The sequence below is a fragment of the Rhinatrema bivittatum genome, chromosome 5 (genome assembly GCF_901001135.1).
Source record: "Rhinatrema bivittatum chromosome 5, aRhiBiv1.1, whole genome shotgun sequence".
Classification (NCBI taxonomy): Eukaryota; Metazoa; Chordata; class Amphibia; order Gymnophiona; family Rhinatrematidae; genus Rhinatrema; species Rhinatrema bivittatum.
In genome coordinates, this window is record NC_042619.1 from 292,833,789 (window position 1) to 292,852,317 (window position 18,529).

General features: G+C 47.6%; 1 protein-coding gene across 1 annotated transcript in view; it reads left to right on the forward strand.

Annotated features, from left to right (window-relative positions):
• The window catches only part of SFRP1 (secreted frizzled related protein 1), a 189,122-nt gene that overhangs the window by 18,238 nt on the left and 152,355 nt on the right, over positions 1 to 18,529 (forward strand). The window contains exon 2 of the mRNA XM_029604133.1: positions 6,917 to 6,994. Within this exon, the coding sequence (XP_029459993.1) occupies positions 6,917 to 6,994 (78 nt within the window). The remainder of the gene's footprint in view (positions 1 to 6,916; positions 6,995 to 18,529) is intronic.

An 18,529-nucleotide genomic window follows, 5' to 3' on the forward strand; every position in this document is an offset into this window, starting at 1 on the left:
AGGGCCCGAGTGTGGCATTTCTCCTTGGGTTATGGAACACGGCAGCATCTCCTCCTGTCTACAGTCCTGCCACAGTTGAAGCAGTTTTCTTCCAGGGCCTGCAACAGTGGAAGTAGTTCCTGTATCTGATTCCCCAAAAGAGACACAAGGCGAAGGCACAACACACTTACAATGATGTCACTACACTGGCAGCTCCCTCCCTCTTTCCCTCCTGAGCTTGCAGTGCCAACAACACAGCCATTTTTTTCCTTCTTTGATTGGGCAACCCGCACACCTACTTTCAGAATCATTCACGCTCCCGGCCTCCTCCCATTTCTGCACCCCTGCACTTGTGTATGCAGACCTTGTTTTCAGAACTTTGCAAACGCGTCTTGAAGCCGAGATCTGGTTAGTTTCTTCTGTCCACTGTGCACTTTGTGACCTTAGACAGATCATTGACCCTCCCTGCTTTTCTGTGCAACCAGATACCAGATACTTTATCTCTTATTGCAGTGTGTACAAAGTGCTATAACAGATATTATTGTTACCTGGGAGTGGACAGGTGGTAGCCTGTCAGAGTAATTCCAGTGCTAAAATGTTCTGGCCAAAGCTGTACTTTTGAGTGTGACTTGGAGCAATATAGACAGAAAATCTGTGGCAGTAAAGTAAACATTCCCCTTAATGCAATAAATAGCTAATAGAAGACATCAAATCTGCAAAAAAAAAGAGTGAAACAAAAGGATATGTGATGAACATGACACAGCCGAGGCATAAATCAAATATAATTATAAACCCTCATCAAATGCTCTGTAAAATATATGTGAACAAGTAGAAATGAATCAGTTGAGCAATGGACTACATATAAAGTATCTGGGCCCTTGCAAGGGTATTAGATGCCCTAGGTGAACCGTACAGCTTTGTTGTCCCCTGCCCCCAGATCCTCCCCACAAACAATTAACAATTATACATTTATAGTAACAGATTTTACCATCACTCAAACAGTAACAACCTTAACTATGAAAAGGCAAAACTGCAAATATTGCACCAGGCCCTAAACCACAAATACATCTCATACTAGGAAAACAGACCAAGCAAAACTGCAATAGATACCTGCGCAGAAACTTCGTGCTAGCAGGACCCACCTCACCTTGGCTGCACAAGCAGAACACAAGACAGACCCTCACCAAATACAGAATAAAGTGATCATAAAGTATAAATAGAAATGTGCAGACAAAAACTGAACTGGAAACCACAACAAGCCAGACTCTGGAGCCGATGTAATAAGCAGCACTAAAGCCTCCTGCAGATTTTTACTCACATTTTAACTTGGGGGGGGGGGGGGGGGTGTTTAGTGCTAACTTTGCCCTGGTATGTAAAAAGGGCTTTAGCACTGAAAAAACCAGCACTAAAAAATCCACAGCAAGCTTAGCGCGGATGCAGGCAGACTGCAGGGTAATAGCTTAATTAGTTCTTACCCTGCAATGCAAGGTAGTGGGGAAGCTGCCTGGCGCATCTTCTACTGCCATGGGAAATTTAGCGCCTGCTCAAAGGCAGGTGTTAGACTTCCTGCGGCTAGCCTGACAAGATCTCCTCCCTCCCCCAGGCTGCTGAACCCCCTCCTCGGTCCGGGGATCCTCTCTTTTTCACACTAACCTTAAAATGCTCGTTGTCCAGTGGGTCCTGTCTTCTTCCCTGAGGTCCAAAAAATAAAAGGCCCATGCCGACTTTCTGCTGCCCAACCCCCATGCCCCGACCGCTGCTTTCCCAGCCTCAGGGTTGCCAGGGTTTCATGAAAGAACAAGCGCTATTTGCCGAAAAAACAAGCCCAAAACACATGAGATTAAAACTACTTTTATTAGAAGGTATTTATACACAGAAAACACTTAAATACTTTTGTGAGTGTAATGGAGGAAACACAGTGCCTTGCAATAGTATTGAACCCCCTAAAATGTCCATAAGAGTTTTGTGGATACATTACACAGATTGTTCCAGAAGGTATGCGCTAAAAGTAAATTTTCAAACTCACAATTCATTATTCAGTAATGGCTTCTCTCTAGCCACCCTCCCATGCAGGCCAGTTGTATGGTTGACTGGTGCACCACCACTCCAGTCTCAGCCACTGAACTCTGAGGCTGCTTCAAAGTGAAAAATTAAAAAAAACCACAACGGCTCCCACACACTCATTCCCCCTCCAAGCACGTTTGGCCCCCTCACACTCATTCCCTCCCCCAAAGCACACATCTGGCCCCCATAAATCATTCCCCCCCTCCAATCACATGCCTGGCCCCCACACACTCATTCCCCCCCCTCCAAGCACATCTCTGGCTCCCTCACACTCATTCCCCCCCCCCCCCCCCCCCAAGCACATGCCTGGCCCCCTCACACTCATTCTCCCCCCCTCCAAGCACATGCCTGGCCCCCTCACACTCATTCCCCCCCCCCTCCAAGCACATGCCTGGCCCCCTCACACTCATTCTCCCCCCCTCCAAGCACATGCCTGGCCCCCTCACACTCATTCCCCCCCCCCCCCAAGCACATGCCTGGCTCCCTCACACTCATTCCCCCACCCTGTCCAAGCACATGTCTGGCCCCCTCACACTCATTCCCCCCCCCTCCAATCACATGCCTGGCCCCCACACACACTCATTCCCCCCCTCCAATCACATGCCTGGCCCCCACACACACTCATTCCCCCCCTCCAATCACATGCCTGGCTCCCACACACTCATTTCCCCCCCCTCCAAGCACATCTCTGGCCCCCTCACACTCATTCTCCTCTCCCCCCCCCCCCCAAGCACATGCCTGGCTCCCTCACACTCATTCCCCCCCCCCTCCAATCACATGCCTGGCCCCCACACACTCATTCCCCCCCTCCAATCACATGCTGGCTCCCTCACATCATTCCTCCCCCCCCCCAAGCACATGCCTGGCTCCCTCACACTCATTCCCCCCCCTCCAAGCACATGCCTGGCCCCCTCACACTCATTCTCCCCCCCTCCAAGCACGTGTCTGGCCCCCTCACACTCATTCTCCCCCCCTCCAAGCACATGCCTGGCCCCCTCACACTCATTCTCCCCCCCTCCAAGCACATGTGTGGCCCCCTCACATTTCCTCCCCCCCCCCCCCCAAGAACATGCCTGGCCCCCCTCACACTCATTCCCCCCCCCCCCAGCACATCTGGCCCTCACACACTCATCCCCCCCCCCCCAGCACATGCCTAGCCCCCATACACTTAATCCCCCTCCCCACCCCCTCCAAGCACATTTCTGGCTTCCTCAAACTCATTCCCCCTCCCAGCACTCTCATTCCTCCCTCTCCAGGAACCTCTTCCTTTTGATTGTTGCCAGTTAGGTGCTTCACTCCTTTCAGGGTTCAAGCCTGCTGTGCTGCATAAAATCTTCCTGGGTCACCAGATGCCTTTGCTTGCCAGGCCTCATCAACAGCAGCAGCCAATGACAGGGACAGCTGAGTACAAGGCCCACTTACCAAGCCCAAAAAAACGTGATTGACAGAAAAAAACACCCTATAATAAGTAACCTGCGAATTGAAAAAAAAGAAAGCGAATCGCTAAAAAAAAAAGCCCAAACGCGTGGGAAATAAGCGAGGTTGGCAAAACTGTCTAGCCTGTGAAACCCCTCCCTCCCTTCCCACTGGGAACCCCTGCCAGAGAACCTCCTCCTGGCAGGGCTGTTCCTGATTGGTCATTTTCATTGGTACATGGCAGTGAAAAGAACCAATCCCCTTTCAAGAGACCATTCAGCAGCAAGTGGAGTGAATAAATTAAAATTAAGTGCCTGACACTTAGTTTACTGCATCCCATGGGTACTCTGTGTTTTACCGCCCACGCTAAGAAAAATCCACGCTAATATTTAATGCCAATTTTAGTGCAGGTTTTAGTACATTGGCCCCTCTATATGCAGTGCAACAATGGAAAAGCAGAATCACCTTCATTCCTCATAATATATCAAACAATAAAATCAGGAAAAAATATTTCAAACAGCTAATGAATAGCATAACAACCAATAATTAAAGCTTCATAGCCAAATTTTTAAAAATTTCCCAAATTTCCCAAACACCAATAAAATATTTAAAAATAGCAGACACATCAAATAATACCCAATAAGGATATTAAGGATAAAAGTATTCCCACTTTCCATACCTGGAAACCTTTGATTTCCAGAAACACTGAGCTTGTCATGTGTCAGTGGTTTGAGCTGAGGGCACACACAAACTTTCTCCACTCTCTCGCAACACACACACACACACACGCGTGCGCGTGCTGTCATTCATGTTCTCTTTCTCACATGCTCTCACATACTTGCTCACAGACACGCACACACCCATGCTTGCTCTCTCACAAACACACATGCTCTTTCTCTTTCACATACATAAATATGTTTTCTCACACATGCGCTCTCTTTCTCACACACACACATACTCTGTTTCCTTCTCTTCCTTGACCCCTTCGTTGGGAGCCTGACCTCTTTGCCGTTGGTAGGGGCCTGGCTAACACTACTCACTCTCCTTCAGCCAAGTGCCTGCTGAAGCTCCTCCCTCTCTTCCTCCTGAAGCTCCTCCCTCTCTTCCTCCTGAAGCCTGCTTCTTGCTTCTGGCCACATGGGGGCCAATGCCAATGCCTCCTGCTCCTTCCCGATGCAGCTGTTGGGTCACCTTCTTCCCACTCATCATGTGGCCTGGAAAAGAAAGTGGTATTTAGTGGGCCTGCGTGGGCAGGAAAAAGGAGGCCCAACTGCCATGATCCTGCCAACAGGAATAGTCAGGAGTCCTGAAGAAATCTGAGCTGGGCCGATGGAAGCAGTAGGTGGCTGCCCCCAAACCTGTGATGCTCTAAGTGGTTGCCTAGTGGTTCCACTAGCCCTGTAAAGCGCACGATTAAAACACATTCTGGATTCTTAAACCAAGCTGTACAGAATATTAAATCTATGAAACTGGACTTCTATGAGTTTCGACTTATCAAATCTGTGTTAAGTCAAAAAAACACAACCGCCCCCCCCCCCAGGATACATCCATCTCCTGTCTACGTCACATCAGGTCCGATGCCAAATGGTCTCACAACAACTGAAGTAAAGCCATTTGGTGTCCGACACGCCTCCTTCTCAGCCTTTGCCACCATTGTGAACAACTGAAAAGGTAGACAAGGGGAAGGAAACAAAAAAAAATAAATAAATAAACACAGGGTGAAAGGAGGTAAACTCAGGAATCATGTAAGGAAATATTTGTTTAGAGAGTGGTGGATGCATGGAGCAGGCTCCCTGTGGAGGTGATGGAGACAAGGACAGGATCTGAATTAAAGAAAGCAGGGGATAAATAGAGAGGATCTCTGAGGGAGTGTAGTGATTGTAAAACTGAGTAGCTGGTTTGGCTAGGCAGATTAGATAGGCTGGATGGTCTCTTTTCTGCCATCACGTTTTTCTGTTTCTCTGTAACCGTAATGAAAGATGTCAAGCTTTTATTGCTAGCAAAAACCTAAAGAATTAAAAAAAAAAAAAAAAAAAAAAAAAAGCAGCAAATGTATTTGGGGCATAGAGACCTAGGTATAAGATTCTAGGAGGAAGCTATAGAGTGGTGATGAAACACAGTCGCTTTTGAAGAATGGAGTTAGAATTAGAGATGTGCATTCCTTTAAAACAAATAAGAAATCCAAATTGGAAAGGAGCTTTTCTGGCTTGGTTTGTTTTAAACAAAATTGAATCTTTTGGTGGTGCTGAACAACCTGAACATTTTCAGGGTATTTGTTTCAGGAAGCAGCGCACACTATTTCTGAATAATGAGTGCTCTTGCAAATAGTGCATGCTGTTTCCCCGAAGTAAGAAAAAAACAAAACAAACCCCTCTCACCCAAACACAACAAAATTCAGCCAAAACTACTACCCCACTGAATAAACTAAACTGTTTTTTCTGTGCTCACTCTTAGTACTGTGGCTTTAACTGTGGCATTTTCCCTTGTTCGTTCTGTGTATGTTGTCTTTGAAGCAGAAATACCCCCTGTTCCTAAACCCCCTGGAAATGCTTGGAAGAAGGTGTGATGCTCCCCCATATAAAAAGGGGCTTGAAAGGGTAGAGAGAATCTCTCTTAACTGACAAGTCTGAGGAATACAGTTCATGCCAAAGAAATCATACTGCAGTCAGCACAAACCGGATATTATTAAGGCCTCGGGGAGAGATATTTTAGTTTAAATTAAATTGTGAAGCTTTCTTTCTTTTTTTTTCAAGTCTGAAAAGAAATTGAGTTTGACATGTAAAACAAGAGGTGATATGTGCTCTGAACTGTGTTATAGCAAGATCCTCTTGGAAAACGTACAAAAAAGAAGCGAGAAATTCATGCAGAGATTGGGTTGCAGTAGTTTTCACCCAGAAGGCAGTGGTGATGTCTTAGCATCCATGCCATTTCCACAGTGCTGGCTTCTGGGGGATGCTAGGGAATTTTTTGGCCTCACCGTCCCCACCAACGGTATTTTCAGAAGAGAAGGGCAGAATATCCATAACGGTGATAAAATGAGTGCAGTTGGGAATTAAGTAGAGTCTGTGGTGCTGTTGTAGGAAAGGAAACTGGACCGATGAGATGGGCCAGGTCAGCATTAGCTGCCATCCTGTTCTGGTTCCTGTGTAAAGAAAATTCTGATTGACAAGTCCACTCTATGTATTTGTAGAGTGATGTATTTGCTGATGGCTGATGAACGTTTGAAAACTTTCCAGTGGATGTGACAATCAGAAATAGCTGCCTTCCAGCAGGATAAAAGAGACCCAAAGTGAGGGAAAACAAGACAATTTGGGGTCATTATGTGAACCTCCTCGGTTCGGGCATTGATTCTGATTTAACCCAAAACAATTTGCTCATTCCCAGCTGACATAAAGATGTTTGTGTCTGATTTGCCCCCCTTTTTTTTTTGACTGATTTCTTTTTCCATTCTTGCCAGGATCATCTGTGTGCCCCCCATGCGACAATGAGATGAACTCTGATTTAATCATTGAGCACCTCTGTGCCAGCGAATTTGGTAAGGAAATGCTCCCATCTCTTCTTTGCTGATCACATGTTCTTTGAGCAGTGGTTGTCTGGTCTGACAAAACCCATGAGCTTCCTTCTGGGCTCTTTGGAGACTGTGACACCTTCCATTGGAAGGACACTTGAAATATCCAGAGGTAGTGGTGTACACGAGCTTTTGGAACCATGTGCATCTCTCTTTGGGATCTATCGGGTTTGTGAAGCTCAAGTACAATAGCTTTTTAAAATTCTTAATGTGATCTTATTGAAGGTATTGAAGTTTGTTAAGGATTCCTTTTTGATATGCAAGAAATTTGGGCACACTTCAATAAGCATACACTCTTAGAAAAAGTAGCAGTGTGAACCTCATCATTACAACCTTGCATGTAATAAATATTTTCAGCATAATTTCTGTTCCTGTAATATCGTCTCCCTAAAATGTTGCACAAGCAATTTCTGCAAATTCTCTTGCCCAATTACAGCTGGTCTTCATTTTATTTACCTTCTTTTTTTTTTTCAAAAAGTAGGAAAACAAAGTTAAGCCATGCAGTAATGTTTAATCTGAAAACTAGTGCTGGTGTCTTAGACAGCAGAGCTACATCTCTGTGATATAGAATTGAAGGGACCTCTTCAAAAGCTCAAGCTGGTCTGCGTCTTAACCTCCAGGCAAGATCTAAGCATTCTTCATAAAGTTTTACATCTTTGAAATATAAAGTCTCCATGGGTTAAAGAAAAGAAGTTTCAAGAGTAGCCTACCAGGGGACAAACGTAGGACCTCATTTACTCAGCATTTTCCCCTTAGACACAGAATGGGAGAAAAACCTTAGTAAATCAGGCCCTCAATTTGGTCCAATCCTTAAGGCTCACAATCTGCTTCTTGCAGACCTAGGGAAGATGGTTTTACTTTGCATTCCTCCATTCCTGAGAAGGTGCACTTTGTGTCTACTTTTTTGAAAAAATGTCTTTATGTTAATTGATTTAAATGATTGAATGGATTGGAAACATGGCTCAGCTGTCGAAAAGTAAGATTTATGTGGGTTCATCAATTTCTGGCATTGGGTGGAGAAAGCAAAGTTGCTTACCTATAACAGGTGTTCTCCTAGGACAGCAGGATGTTAGTCCTCACACATGGGTGAATACATAGCTACAGGCAGCTCCCGAAGAACAAGCAAGACCAACTTAGGGAATGGCCTCTGCGATTACTGGCATCAGTAGCATGGGATCTTCTTGGTGTTTGGGTACTTGCCAGGTTCTTGTGGCCTGGTTTGGCCTCTGTTGGAAACAGGATGCTGGACTTGATGGACCCTTGGTCTGACCCAGCATGACAATTTCTTATGTTCTTGTTGTTATTGCCCTCACTAGAGACACCAGGTCCAGTGCTCAGTCCCGGGGCAAAAAAGCCTTGCCATGAACTGTGTTGAACCTGGCCCCAATGAAGTCCAGGTGTCGAGATGGAACCAGCTGGGACTTCAAGTAGTTGATTAGAAATCCCAAGGTCTCCAGGATCCGGATGGTAGATTGGAGAGACCGTAATGCCCCTGTCTGGTGTCGCTCTTGATGGGCCAATTGTCCTGGTAGGGGAAGACCTGCACTCGTTGCATCCTGACATATGCTCCCATTACCACCAGGCACTTTGTGAAGACTTGTGATGTGGATGCAAGGCCGAAAGGTAGTGCCCGATATTGAAAGTGCTCCTCTCCCACCAGGAAACGGAGGTACTTCCGATGATTGCGAGAGATCGCAATATGAGCAAAGGTGTCTTTTAGGTCAAGGGAGTAAAGCCAGTCCCCGTTCCTCAGGAGAGGGATTAGGGACGAAACCAATTTGAACTTTTCTCTTACGAGAAACCTGTTCAAAGCCCTCAGGTCCAAGATAGGATGAAGGCCCCCTGTTTTCTTGGAAATCAGGAAATACCTCGAGTAAAACCCGCTATTTTGCTGATCTGGCGGGACAGGCTCAACCGCTTGGGCCATTAGGAGAGCGGAGAGCTCTACTTGAAGTATCTGCTGGTTTGCCAGAAATCTCCAAGAGGAACACAGAGGGGATTCTGGGAGGGCCCATTGGAAGTCAACGGTCTGCAAAGCTTTGCAGACAGTCTCCAACCTGGGGGGGGGGGGGGGGGGGTTGTGTTCGTCGTGGATACAAATTGCTGGCTCAAGCTCCCTCGCAGCCAGTCAAAACCTCCTAGCAGGGCTCTGCTTCAGGACTGGTGGTGGCTGAGGGGTGCACGGCTGCCTCATTGGTAATCTAGCTGGTGCAAGTTGAGGCCTCACCCTACTAGTTGGAGGATAATACTTCCTCAGGCAGTAAAAGGGGCACCTTGAGCTTTGCCGTGATGGCCTTTTGACATCAGACTGAGGGTCCAAGGAGGTGGCAGACAGACGTTGGAGGGTTTCATGGTAATCCTTAAGCTGTGCTACATCCTCCTTGATCTTGTCTCCGAAGAGATTTTCCCCCATACAGGGGAAGTCCGCAATATGCTCTTGTACCTCTGGCCGGAGGTCCGAAGCCTGAAGCCAGGCCATGAGTCGAGTTCCTATGTCTGCCACCGCAGCCACCCTTGTTGCCATTTCAAAGACATCATACGCTGACCTGACCTCATGCTTGTCACATTCCAATCCTTGTTGGATCACTTTCAGGAAGTCCTCCTGAAACTGTTGGGGGAGGGGCTCCACCAAATCTTGAACTTGTTTCCAGAGTTTCCTGGAGTTTTGGCTCAGATAGAGCTGAAAGCACGCAATCCGGGCCACCAGCATGGACCCCTGGAAGACTTTCCTTCCTAAAGTGTCCAGGGCCCTGTGATTACGACCTGGAGGAGCCGAAGCTTGGGTCTGTGGCCTCTTTGCCTTCTTTAATGTGGATTCCACTACTACTGACTGGTGCGGAAGCTATCAGCATTCAAATCCCGTAGTGGGTTGTTCTTAGTAGACTGCATCCTTTCTCAGTTTACTGGAGGGATGAAAATGGGATGCTCCCACAACCAGACGAACACATCTTTGAAAATGTCATGTATCTGTACTGTGACAACCTCCTTTGGGGCGTTCATAAATTGGAAGACTTCTAGCATCTTATACCTGGAATCCTTCTCAGTCAAGAGCCGAAAAGGCACTGATTTCGCCAAGGCCCTCACGAACCCGGCAAAGGTTAAGTCTTCGGTGGAGACTTACACCTCTCCTCTGGAGGGGAGGGCTCAGAGAGCAAACCCTTGGAGTCTTCCATAGAGGATGGGGCGCCTCATCCTCCCAAGGATTGTAGGGGCTGTTCTGTTCACAAAGTGTGCCTGAGGCCACCAGGGGTGGAGACCCCAATGAACTCTTGTGCTGAGACTCCAAAGGTCTCGGTAGCCCCGAGGGCAGAGGCATGGGCACTGATGGCACCGATGGAACTGAAGGGTATTCCGGCCCTGGAAGTGCCACAGGTATCAGGATCACAGGGGAACCAGTGGCCCCAAAGGCACTAAGTCCAGAGGACCCGGGAGGGGTACCGCCGACCAAGGTGTTGCCTGCAAGGGTAGCGCCAACGATTCCAACAGCCCCCCTCATCAGAGGAGTCAATCACTGGGATAGTCTCCGATGGAGGCCACACTGATGCCCCCTGTGTTATGGTAGTGGACCCTTGACCCGGGACGAGGGATGACACCCACCTGCAGTACCCAGGTGAACTCGTCTCCGGAAGGTGGAAGTTCCGCAACACGGCCACGTCACCGTGTCCTCAGAAAGGCGGCCGATACGCAGTCCGGGTTCCAGTCCAGGAACAGGGCAGGCGGAAGCGGCACAGTCCGAGTTCCAGACGAAGATCGAGGCAGGCAGCAAGTAACACGGTCCAGATACCAGGCAAGGGTCAAGGCAGGTGGCAGGCAACACGGTCCAGATTCCAGGCAAGGGTCAAGGCAGGCGGAAAACAGCAAAGTCCAAATTCCAAGCAGGGGTCGAGGTAGGCGGCAAGCAATGAAGTCCAAAACAATCCAAAGGTCAAACCAGGAATCAAGGGAAAGCAGAGAAAACAGCCAAACCACAGGAACCTGTTGCGAAGGCGTCCTGACCTTCACTGAGGGAGTTTAAATCTCCCTCGCAGATGACGTCATCTTCCAGGACCGGCCTCGATTCCGCGTCATGGCCCCTTTAAGAGGCGGGGCCAGCCGCGGCTTCCCTGACGCTGCTCCCCGCAGTCCTGATGCTGTCACGCCGCGGCCCGTGCGCTGCAGCCCACCGCGAGGGGGAACTCGAGCTGCCCGCGTGGAGGAGGTAGGGAGGTCCGGCCGCGGGTGAGCGCGATTGGGCCTCACAACACCCTGTGTCAGTGAGGATGCCCGAGGCTTCGGGAGAGGCTGTGTGGGCAAAACACTGAGCAGCAAATCCAGCTGCTCCAGATGGAGCAGGCTCCAGTGGCAATGGTGGCACCAGCGGGACCTTGGGCTCGATGTCCTGCAGAGCCCAGTCGACTCCAACTCTTCCTCGAATGCTGATGAGGATAGAACAGCTTGAGGAGGAGACAGCAAAACCAGATCTCCCCCGGATCCTCAAGGGGGATTGGTGCCCACCACCTGAACCAGTGGGGATTGCCTTTGTCCCTCGGGTTCGATGGAAGGATATGCTTCCTCAGCCTGCGCCATTTTGGGGTCAGCTCAGTCGGTGTCGTTGCCTTCCTGAGTTTGGAACCATGCGACGATGGTGATCAATGGTGATGTTTCTTGATTTCTCCTGATGCTCGGTCCAGGTCTTTCCCTGGCGCCAAGGTGGATGAGGAAGAGCCAGACCTGGAATGAGAAGACATTGGATGATCCTCCGTGCCTAGCTCCACCCAGGAACCTGACAGCGGTGGTGATACCAAAGGAGCTGGGATCGCTAAGATCTCCCGCCCGTTGTGTGTCAATGCCCCCAATGCTGAAATCGACAGCTCAGACATTTTGCTGCCGAACAATTTATCATTTTGTCATGGCATGTACAACGGCCCTTAAGAGACATTTGGGTGCAAAAATCGCAATCCCAGATATCATGCAAAGCCCCCAGGCACAAAATGCAGACCTCATGGGGGTCTGTAATGGATATAATCCGGGGACACTGGGGGCAATGGTGGAAACCAGATGACGCCATGGGAGAGAGAGCGGCGTGTGGTTGAAACCCAGCGGCTACCGGAGAGCAGCACCTTCGGCAATCGACTGCGAACAATGAAGCACTTACCACGGCACCCAAAAAGTATCCCAAAAGCGCAGAGGGACCTGACAGGACTCGGGTTGGAAACAAACGTTTTCCACAAAAGAAGTGTGAGCTCACAATCGTGAGGCACTAGCTTCGCGGAAAATGAGAGATTGAAGAGGGACACCTGGATAGTGGCATGCTGGGCATTCTCAGTGTGTCAGTCAAAGTTTCTAGAAACTCTGACATAAGTTTTCCATGCTGGGCTCCATCTGATGATGTCACCCATGTGTGAGGACTACCATCCTGTTTGTCCTAGGAGAATATTTCATCTAGGGATAAAACTGTATGTCTCATAAATACTAGAAATGTATTGACCCAGATGTTATTGTGGGAATAAATTATTAGTTGCATATGGAGTCTGCTGTCACTTGGTGAGAAGTGCAGTGCTACTCATGGTAGTTTGTTGCATGGTGTTTAACACAAAAAGTGGGAGGTTGATGCCATCCTAGGAAGACAATCATCCTCCTAACCTGTCATGAATCGCAGCTCTTGCACACTTACCCAGCCTATCAAATGGTGGCAGAGCTAGCTCTGCCTGCCCTGAGCTCTGGCCCGTCCTACAATCTCCGCTGACCACTAATTGCCTCGACTCATGCTCAAGCGGACATATGTTATTGGATTGTCCTAGAGACCTACCTAAGTCCTGCTGGCCTCTGGAATCCAAGAGCTCAACCTGTGGGGAACAGGGCTGGTATAGGAGAAGTTCCTGTCTATTCTGCCACAGAGCATCTCTGCCAATTGATGGGGTGGAGCTAGTGAGCTTGACCACTAGGTGGCACCAACTTCCTCTGAGTAGCAAGGGTCCAGTTCCAACAGGCATTACATAACCATGACATTCACTTCATGGACTCACCCTTATAGATTTCAGAATTGGGCTTCTATTCTAATTGCTGAAAGTCATATATACTTTATTTTATTAGTGACTCAGAATGAGAGAGATGCTATATTCCTGAGTATTCTTATAAATCATGATTAGTCAATTGGATGCCTTCACTACCTACTGCATGTAGCCCTTGGACGTCCGTAAAAATATTTCCCTGATGACTGGTGTGCATAGAGGAAGACATTTTGGCTCTTTACCATCCTCTTGCCCCCCAGTGCATTGTGGGATTTGTAGTGTTAATTGTAAATTGAAGAATCAGGACTACAAATTCCACAATGCACTGGGATGGTATTTCAAAGAACAAGACAAGTCAAATGTCATGCTCTGGAAACTTTGTAGTATCATATCCCAGACTGAAAAAATTCCTTTCAAAACAGTAACCTTGGGGAAAGGGGAAGGTGGGCAACAGACTCCAGCAAAGACAAGACTCTAATCAAAACTGCAAGTTTGGTGACATTAGGTTTGAAGTAACCCATTTATGGTCATGGAAAGCAATCCTAAAATCCTTGATAGCAAGATTCACGTAGGCACCCTAACTTAATACTATATTTATCAAGTTTATATATGGTATTTTCATGCTATGTTTTAATTACATGGCAATAGAAGTAATTAATACCATACATATGACTGCCGGCCAGGAGATGTGACAGGCGCAACATGGGAGATCTTGCCACTGCGATTAGCATGACTGAGTAGCTTCCTGCAGAAGTTATGGAGGAATAGAGCACTTAGAGCATCTTAAATCATCTCTGTATAATCAGCAGGTAAAGAACCGACATGGTGAAATGGAGTATTTTACCTGTGATTGTGGTTCAGGCAGATCACACAGCATCTTTTCTCTGACTGATGCTCGAAGTCAGCCCCTGCATGTGAGGCACCCGTAAGGGTTGGTCACTAGATGCCCCAGTCACCCACAAATCATCTACAAGGAATACCACTTTCAGCTTGTCCTCTAGGCAGCCTGAGTGGGTGGACCTTATTAATAACGAGGGGTTGAGAGAGATGTAGTTGTGGTTTTTGATTTAGCTCCTAAAAAGGAAGGAGCTCAGTTTTTAGTTCCTGTCTAACGGGCTGATACAGTAAAGCGCGGCCGTGGTTACCCGGTTTTTAACCCGCTTTGGACGCACGTTTTGGACGCGTAAGGCGTACCCGCGATTCAGTATCGGCTTTTACGCGTCCTTACAGCTTGCCGAAAAGGATGCGTATCCGTTTCCGCCCCCCGCATGTATATGATATGTTAATGATCGGATTAGCTATTCCCTCCGATACAGTAACGTGCGCCCAAATTATTGCCCTTTTTAACTAGCTTATTTACCGCATCTTTAACCTGAATATTTACCGCCTACCCTGTCCCTGGCGTTAGATGGGAGCCGCGCCAGGCTAGGGTTAAACTGCACGTCTCTGAGGCTCCAGACATGGACGCCTCTACGGACCCCGGAGAGATGGGCGTTCGCTAGGCATCTGACAGGCGTCCTGAGGCTCCGGGGTCCAGCGGAGACATGGACGACTCTACGGACGCCTATACGGATGTCTCTACGGACGCCTCTATGGACGCCAATACGGGCGCTCTACAGTCGTCTCTACGGACGCCTGTATGGAGCCTTCCTCCTGCGTCTAGAATAAGGCTGTAGTAGATGCTGAAATAAAAATGCATAGCTGAGTTGAGAATACAAACTTGAGAATACACAGTGTTGCAGATCCATGTATGTACTGTTAAATAATTTTTATGTGCTGCCAGTCAAACTATACACCAGAGAATCCACAGTGTGGCATATCCATGTATGTACTGGGAAACTTGGACATCCGGCCGGGCGCTCAAGGCAGTGGGGCCTACAGGCGGGAAGGTCCATGAACGGAAGCCGCAACCTCTGACATCCAAGGTCGCAGCGTCCGTTCATGGACCTTCCCGCCTGTATCCGGGCGTCCATGATCGGAGGCACCGCTGCCTTGAGCGTCCGGCCGAGCACTCAAGGCAGCGGGGTCTGTAGAAAAGAACCATCCACTTACCTGGTGGAATGACATTTCAAATGACAGGTACCAATGCACCCTGGATACTGTATAGGCGCTGCATACCGCTCTATACAGTAAAATGGATTGCGAACGTCTACCGCTTCATTGACGCGCTTTGGACGCCGCTTGGATTTGCATCTAATTTGAATACTGAATCGAGCGGCTTGTGAACCAAGATGTGGGCGCGGCAAACGAGCTGGCGCCGGGCACTGCCAACTTTTTCTTACGCGTCCTTACTGTATCGGCCCGTAAGTAAGGCCTATACCCCTCGATAGGTGTGTGTGTGTGTGTGTGTGTTTTTCTAAGGGGAATCTCTGCCAGGCACTCCCCATCAGAGTGGGACTACCCTGAGAGTTACAGAAACTTTACTTAAGATTGGAAGGTTTTTGCTTCTGAGAAACTTTGCTCCAGATTTTGGTTGAGGAGGTTTTGTTTGCCACCTGTCTCCTTTACATGGCCTTTTGGGGTGAAATAATAATAATTTTGAAGACCCTCCACAGGATCTTCCCCTGGGAATTCAGGCGCAGGCTGGGTAGTTGATTGAAGTCTATTGCAATAAGGTAGAACTGTGTAAACTCCCTCACCGTGTAGGATTTTCCCAAGAGTATGGGATGTTGACACTCTCAACTCAGGAGAGTTAGGGTCCCCAGGAACCTATAAGAACAGGACACCCTCTGTACTATTATTTGGTGAAATGGGAAATTTGTTGATTATCCTTTTGAAGCGATCAGTAAAGGTTATTATTTGAACTCCCAGATCTGAGTCCTGCATTATCTATCCCAATAAAGCATCAGCACCATACCTGCACACTGCCAAAGGATTAGTCTCCCCACCTGAGCCAGAAACTCCAGTCCCCCCCCCCCTTAGAAAGGATTCACCCCTGGCAGGGGCTGCTCGAGGCAGTCTGCTGCCTGAGGCGAGGGATGAGATGGCACCCCACCCCCGGCCGCAGCAGCCCTCCTCCACATTGCCGGCCTGGCCTCTGGTGGCAATCTTCCTCCCTTCAGCCACCTTTGGCCTGGCCTCCGGTGGCAGCAGCCTGCGGCAGTGACCCTCCTCCTTAATACCACCGCAGGCCTGGGTCAGCAGTCGCGACGGGCAGGCAGGGTGAGGCAGACGCCTCAGTGACGTTCTGAGAGGGGCACTTTTTTTTGCTGCCTCAAAATTCTGCCGCCTGAAGCAGCCGCCTCACCCTGCCTCATTATAGAACCGCCCCTGACCCCTGAGGTACCAGCTTCAGGAGGGGTTGAGTAGCAGGAGAGACAGCCCCAAAAGATAGAAATTGTTTTGTGTACCCTTGAAGGAAATTCCCCTCCAAAGGAAAGGGTTACACGTGGTTTAGAATCTTGTTGAGATCAAATCACAAGCACTGAGCTCATTAGTGGAAAAAATATGACTTTGGTGGATGGACACAAGGAGAAGACTGGGATTTATGGGTGCCACCTCCCTGCCAGGTCAACTCAAACAAAATGATCCAGTCCTGGTTTTTTTTTTCCCATTGCATGTACAGACTTATGTGTCCCCCCCCCCCCCCCCCCCCAAGAAAAAACACAAAACTACAAATTCATGCATAGAAGGGGAGTAAAGCCAGGACTGGATCAGCCTGTCTGAAACCAATGAAGCCAGGTGCAAGCATGCATGTCATTTCAAAGCACGGGCTCCATCAAACTGCCCCATGCTCTGCTCCGAGAGCAGTCTGGTGAAGCTTGTTTACTGCTTTCCTGATTACTGTATTCAGCATCTCCATAAACACAGCATTAAACACCATCTTTAACTTTACAAAAATATACAGTTATTTAGAAAAGTCTGACTTTATTTTACTTTTGTTTTTGTTTTTATTTTTAAAGCTGCTATTTCAGTCTGTAAAACTTAATGTTATATATTTAACGTTCCCATAAACCAGTGCAAAAAAGTAAATTTTCCTCTATTTCTTCTCTTCCCCTTGCATTATGTCGATTGAGTCTTTATTAGTCTAGCATGAGAAGACATGAGAAAAGCATTTGCGAACCCAATAAATATTTTTTCTAAACTTTATTAGGTATGAGTGCATGTTTAACATAGCCTGTTTTCCATTATTTTTCCTATCAGATTATGAGGGGTGATTGCAGAAAGCTATGCTCAACAAGAAGCTCTAGCTCTTCCTAACGCCCTCTGTCATTGTTGCACTTTTCGTAAATCAGTGATGATCAAACTGGTCATTGGCTCCCTCTTTCTCCAGACATTCCGATTTTCAGAATATGCTTAATGAATATGCATGAGATATACTTGGGTGCAGTGCCTCCAATATATGCAAATATCTCCTGCATATTTATTAAGGATATCCCGAAAAGCTGACTGGCGGTGGGAAAAGGGGAGAAGGGTGATAGCCTGCAGACTGGTTCTCAGCCCAGTTGTTACTGCCTGGCCAGTCTAGTTCTCAAGATATCCACAATGAATATGCACATTTGTTATCAATGTTTATTGTATGAATTTGTCATTTTATGATTTTATGCCTCATTGTTTTATGATGAATGTTTTAATAGTTATGAATGTTACCTTGTAACCCACTCAGATATATTTTGATGGGGCAGGATATAAATGATTTAAATAAAATAAGCAAATAAATAAATAAATATATTTGCATGCACGGCCTCTATTGTATGCAAATATCTCATGTTTATTCATTATGGATATCCTGAAAACCAGCGTGGCCAGGCAGCTTCCATGAACCAGGTTGAGAGCCACTGGCAAAAGAAGATATTCACAACCCAGCCAGGACATACACCTAATGAGTCGGTTTTTAGGATCGCCATAATGAATGCACAGAGATTTGCATAAACAAGATATCCAATATATACAGTATGTAAATCTCTTATTCATATCCTAAAAACTTGACCCATTAGGTACTTGGTTGGGAAATGCTGTTATAACAGATTAATCTTGGTATGAGCTAATTGGTTTAGCCAAATCAGGTCCTTAATTCAGTGGGTCTCGGCCCTATCCTGGAAGCACACCTAATAGGTCTGATTGTCAAATTATCTGTAATAAATATGCATAAAAGAGACTTGCATATAGAGTCTTCTGTGTATGCAGCTGAGGCATATTCATTGTGGATATTCTGAAAACCAGACCTGGTAAGTGTGCCTCTAGGAATGGATTGAGAACTCAGAAGCTAAAAGTGTGTTACTGAATAAGGATCCAGGTAGTGCTTCCCAACCTTTTTTGTTTTGCGGTATACCTAGCACAGGGTTCACGTTGTTATGGCATATCAACCACTTCCTCTTCTCTTCCCTCATCCCCCATCCCCCATCCCATTGGCATCATCATCACCTTCTCCTTCCCCTCATTCCTTGGCACCAACACCTTCTCCCTTCCCTCTTTCCCCACCATCATAATCTACCCTCTCCCCAGCCATCATCATCTTCTTCCCTTCCCTCTCCCCCATCCCCTGGCACCATCATCACTTTCTTCCCCCGAC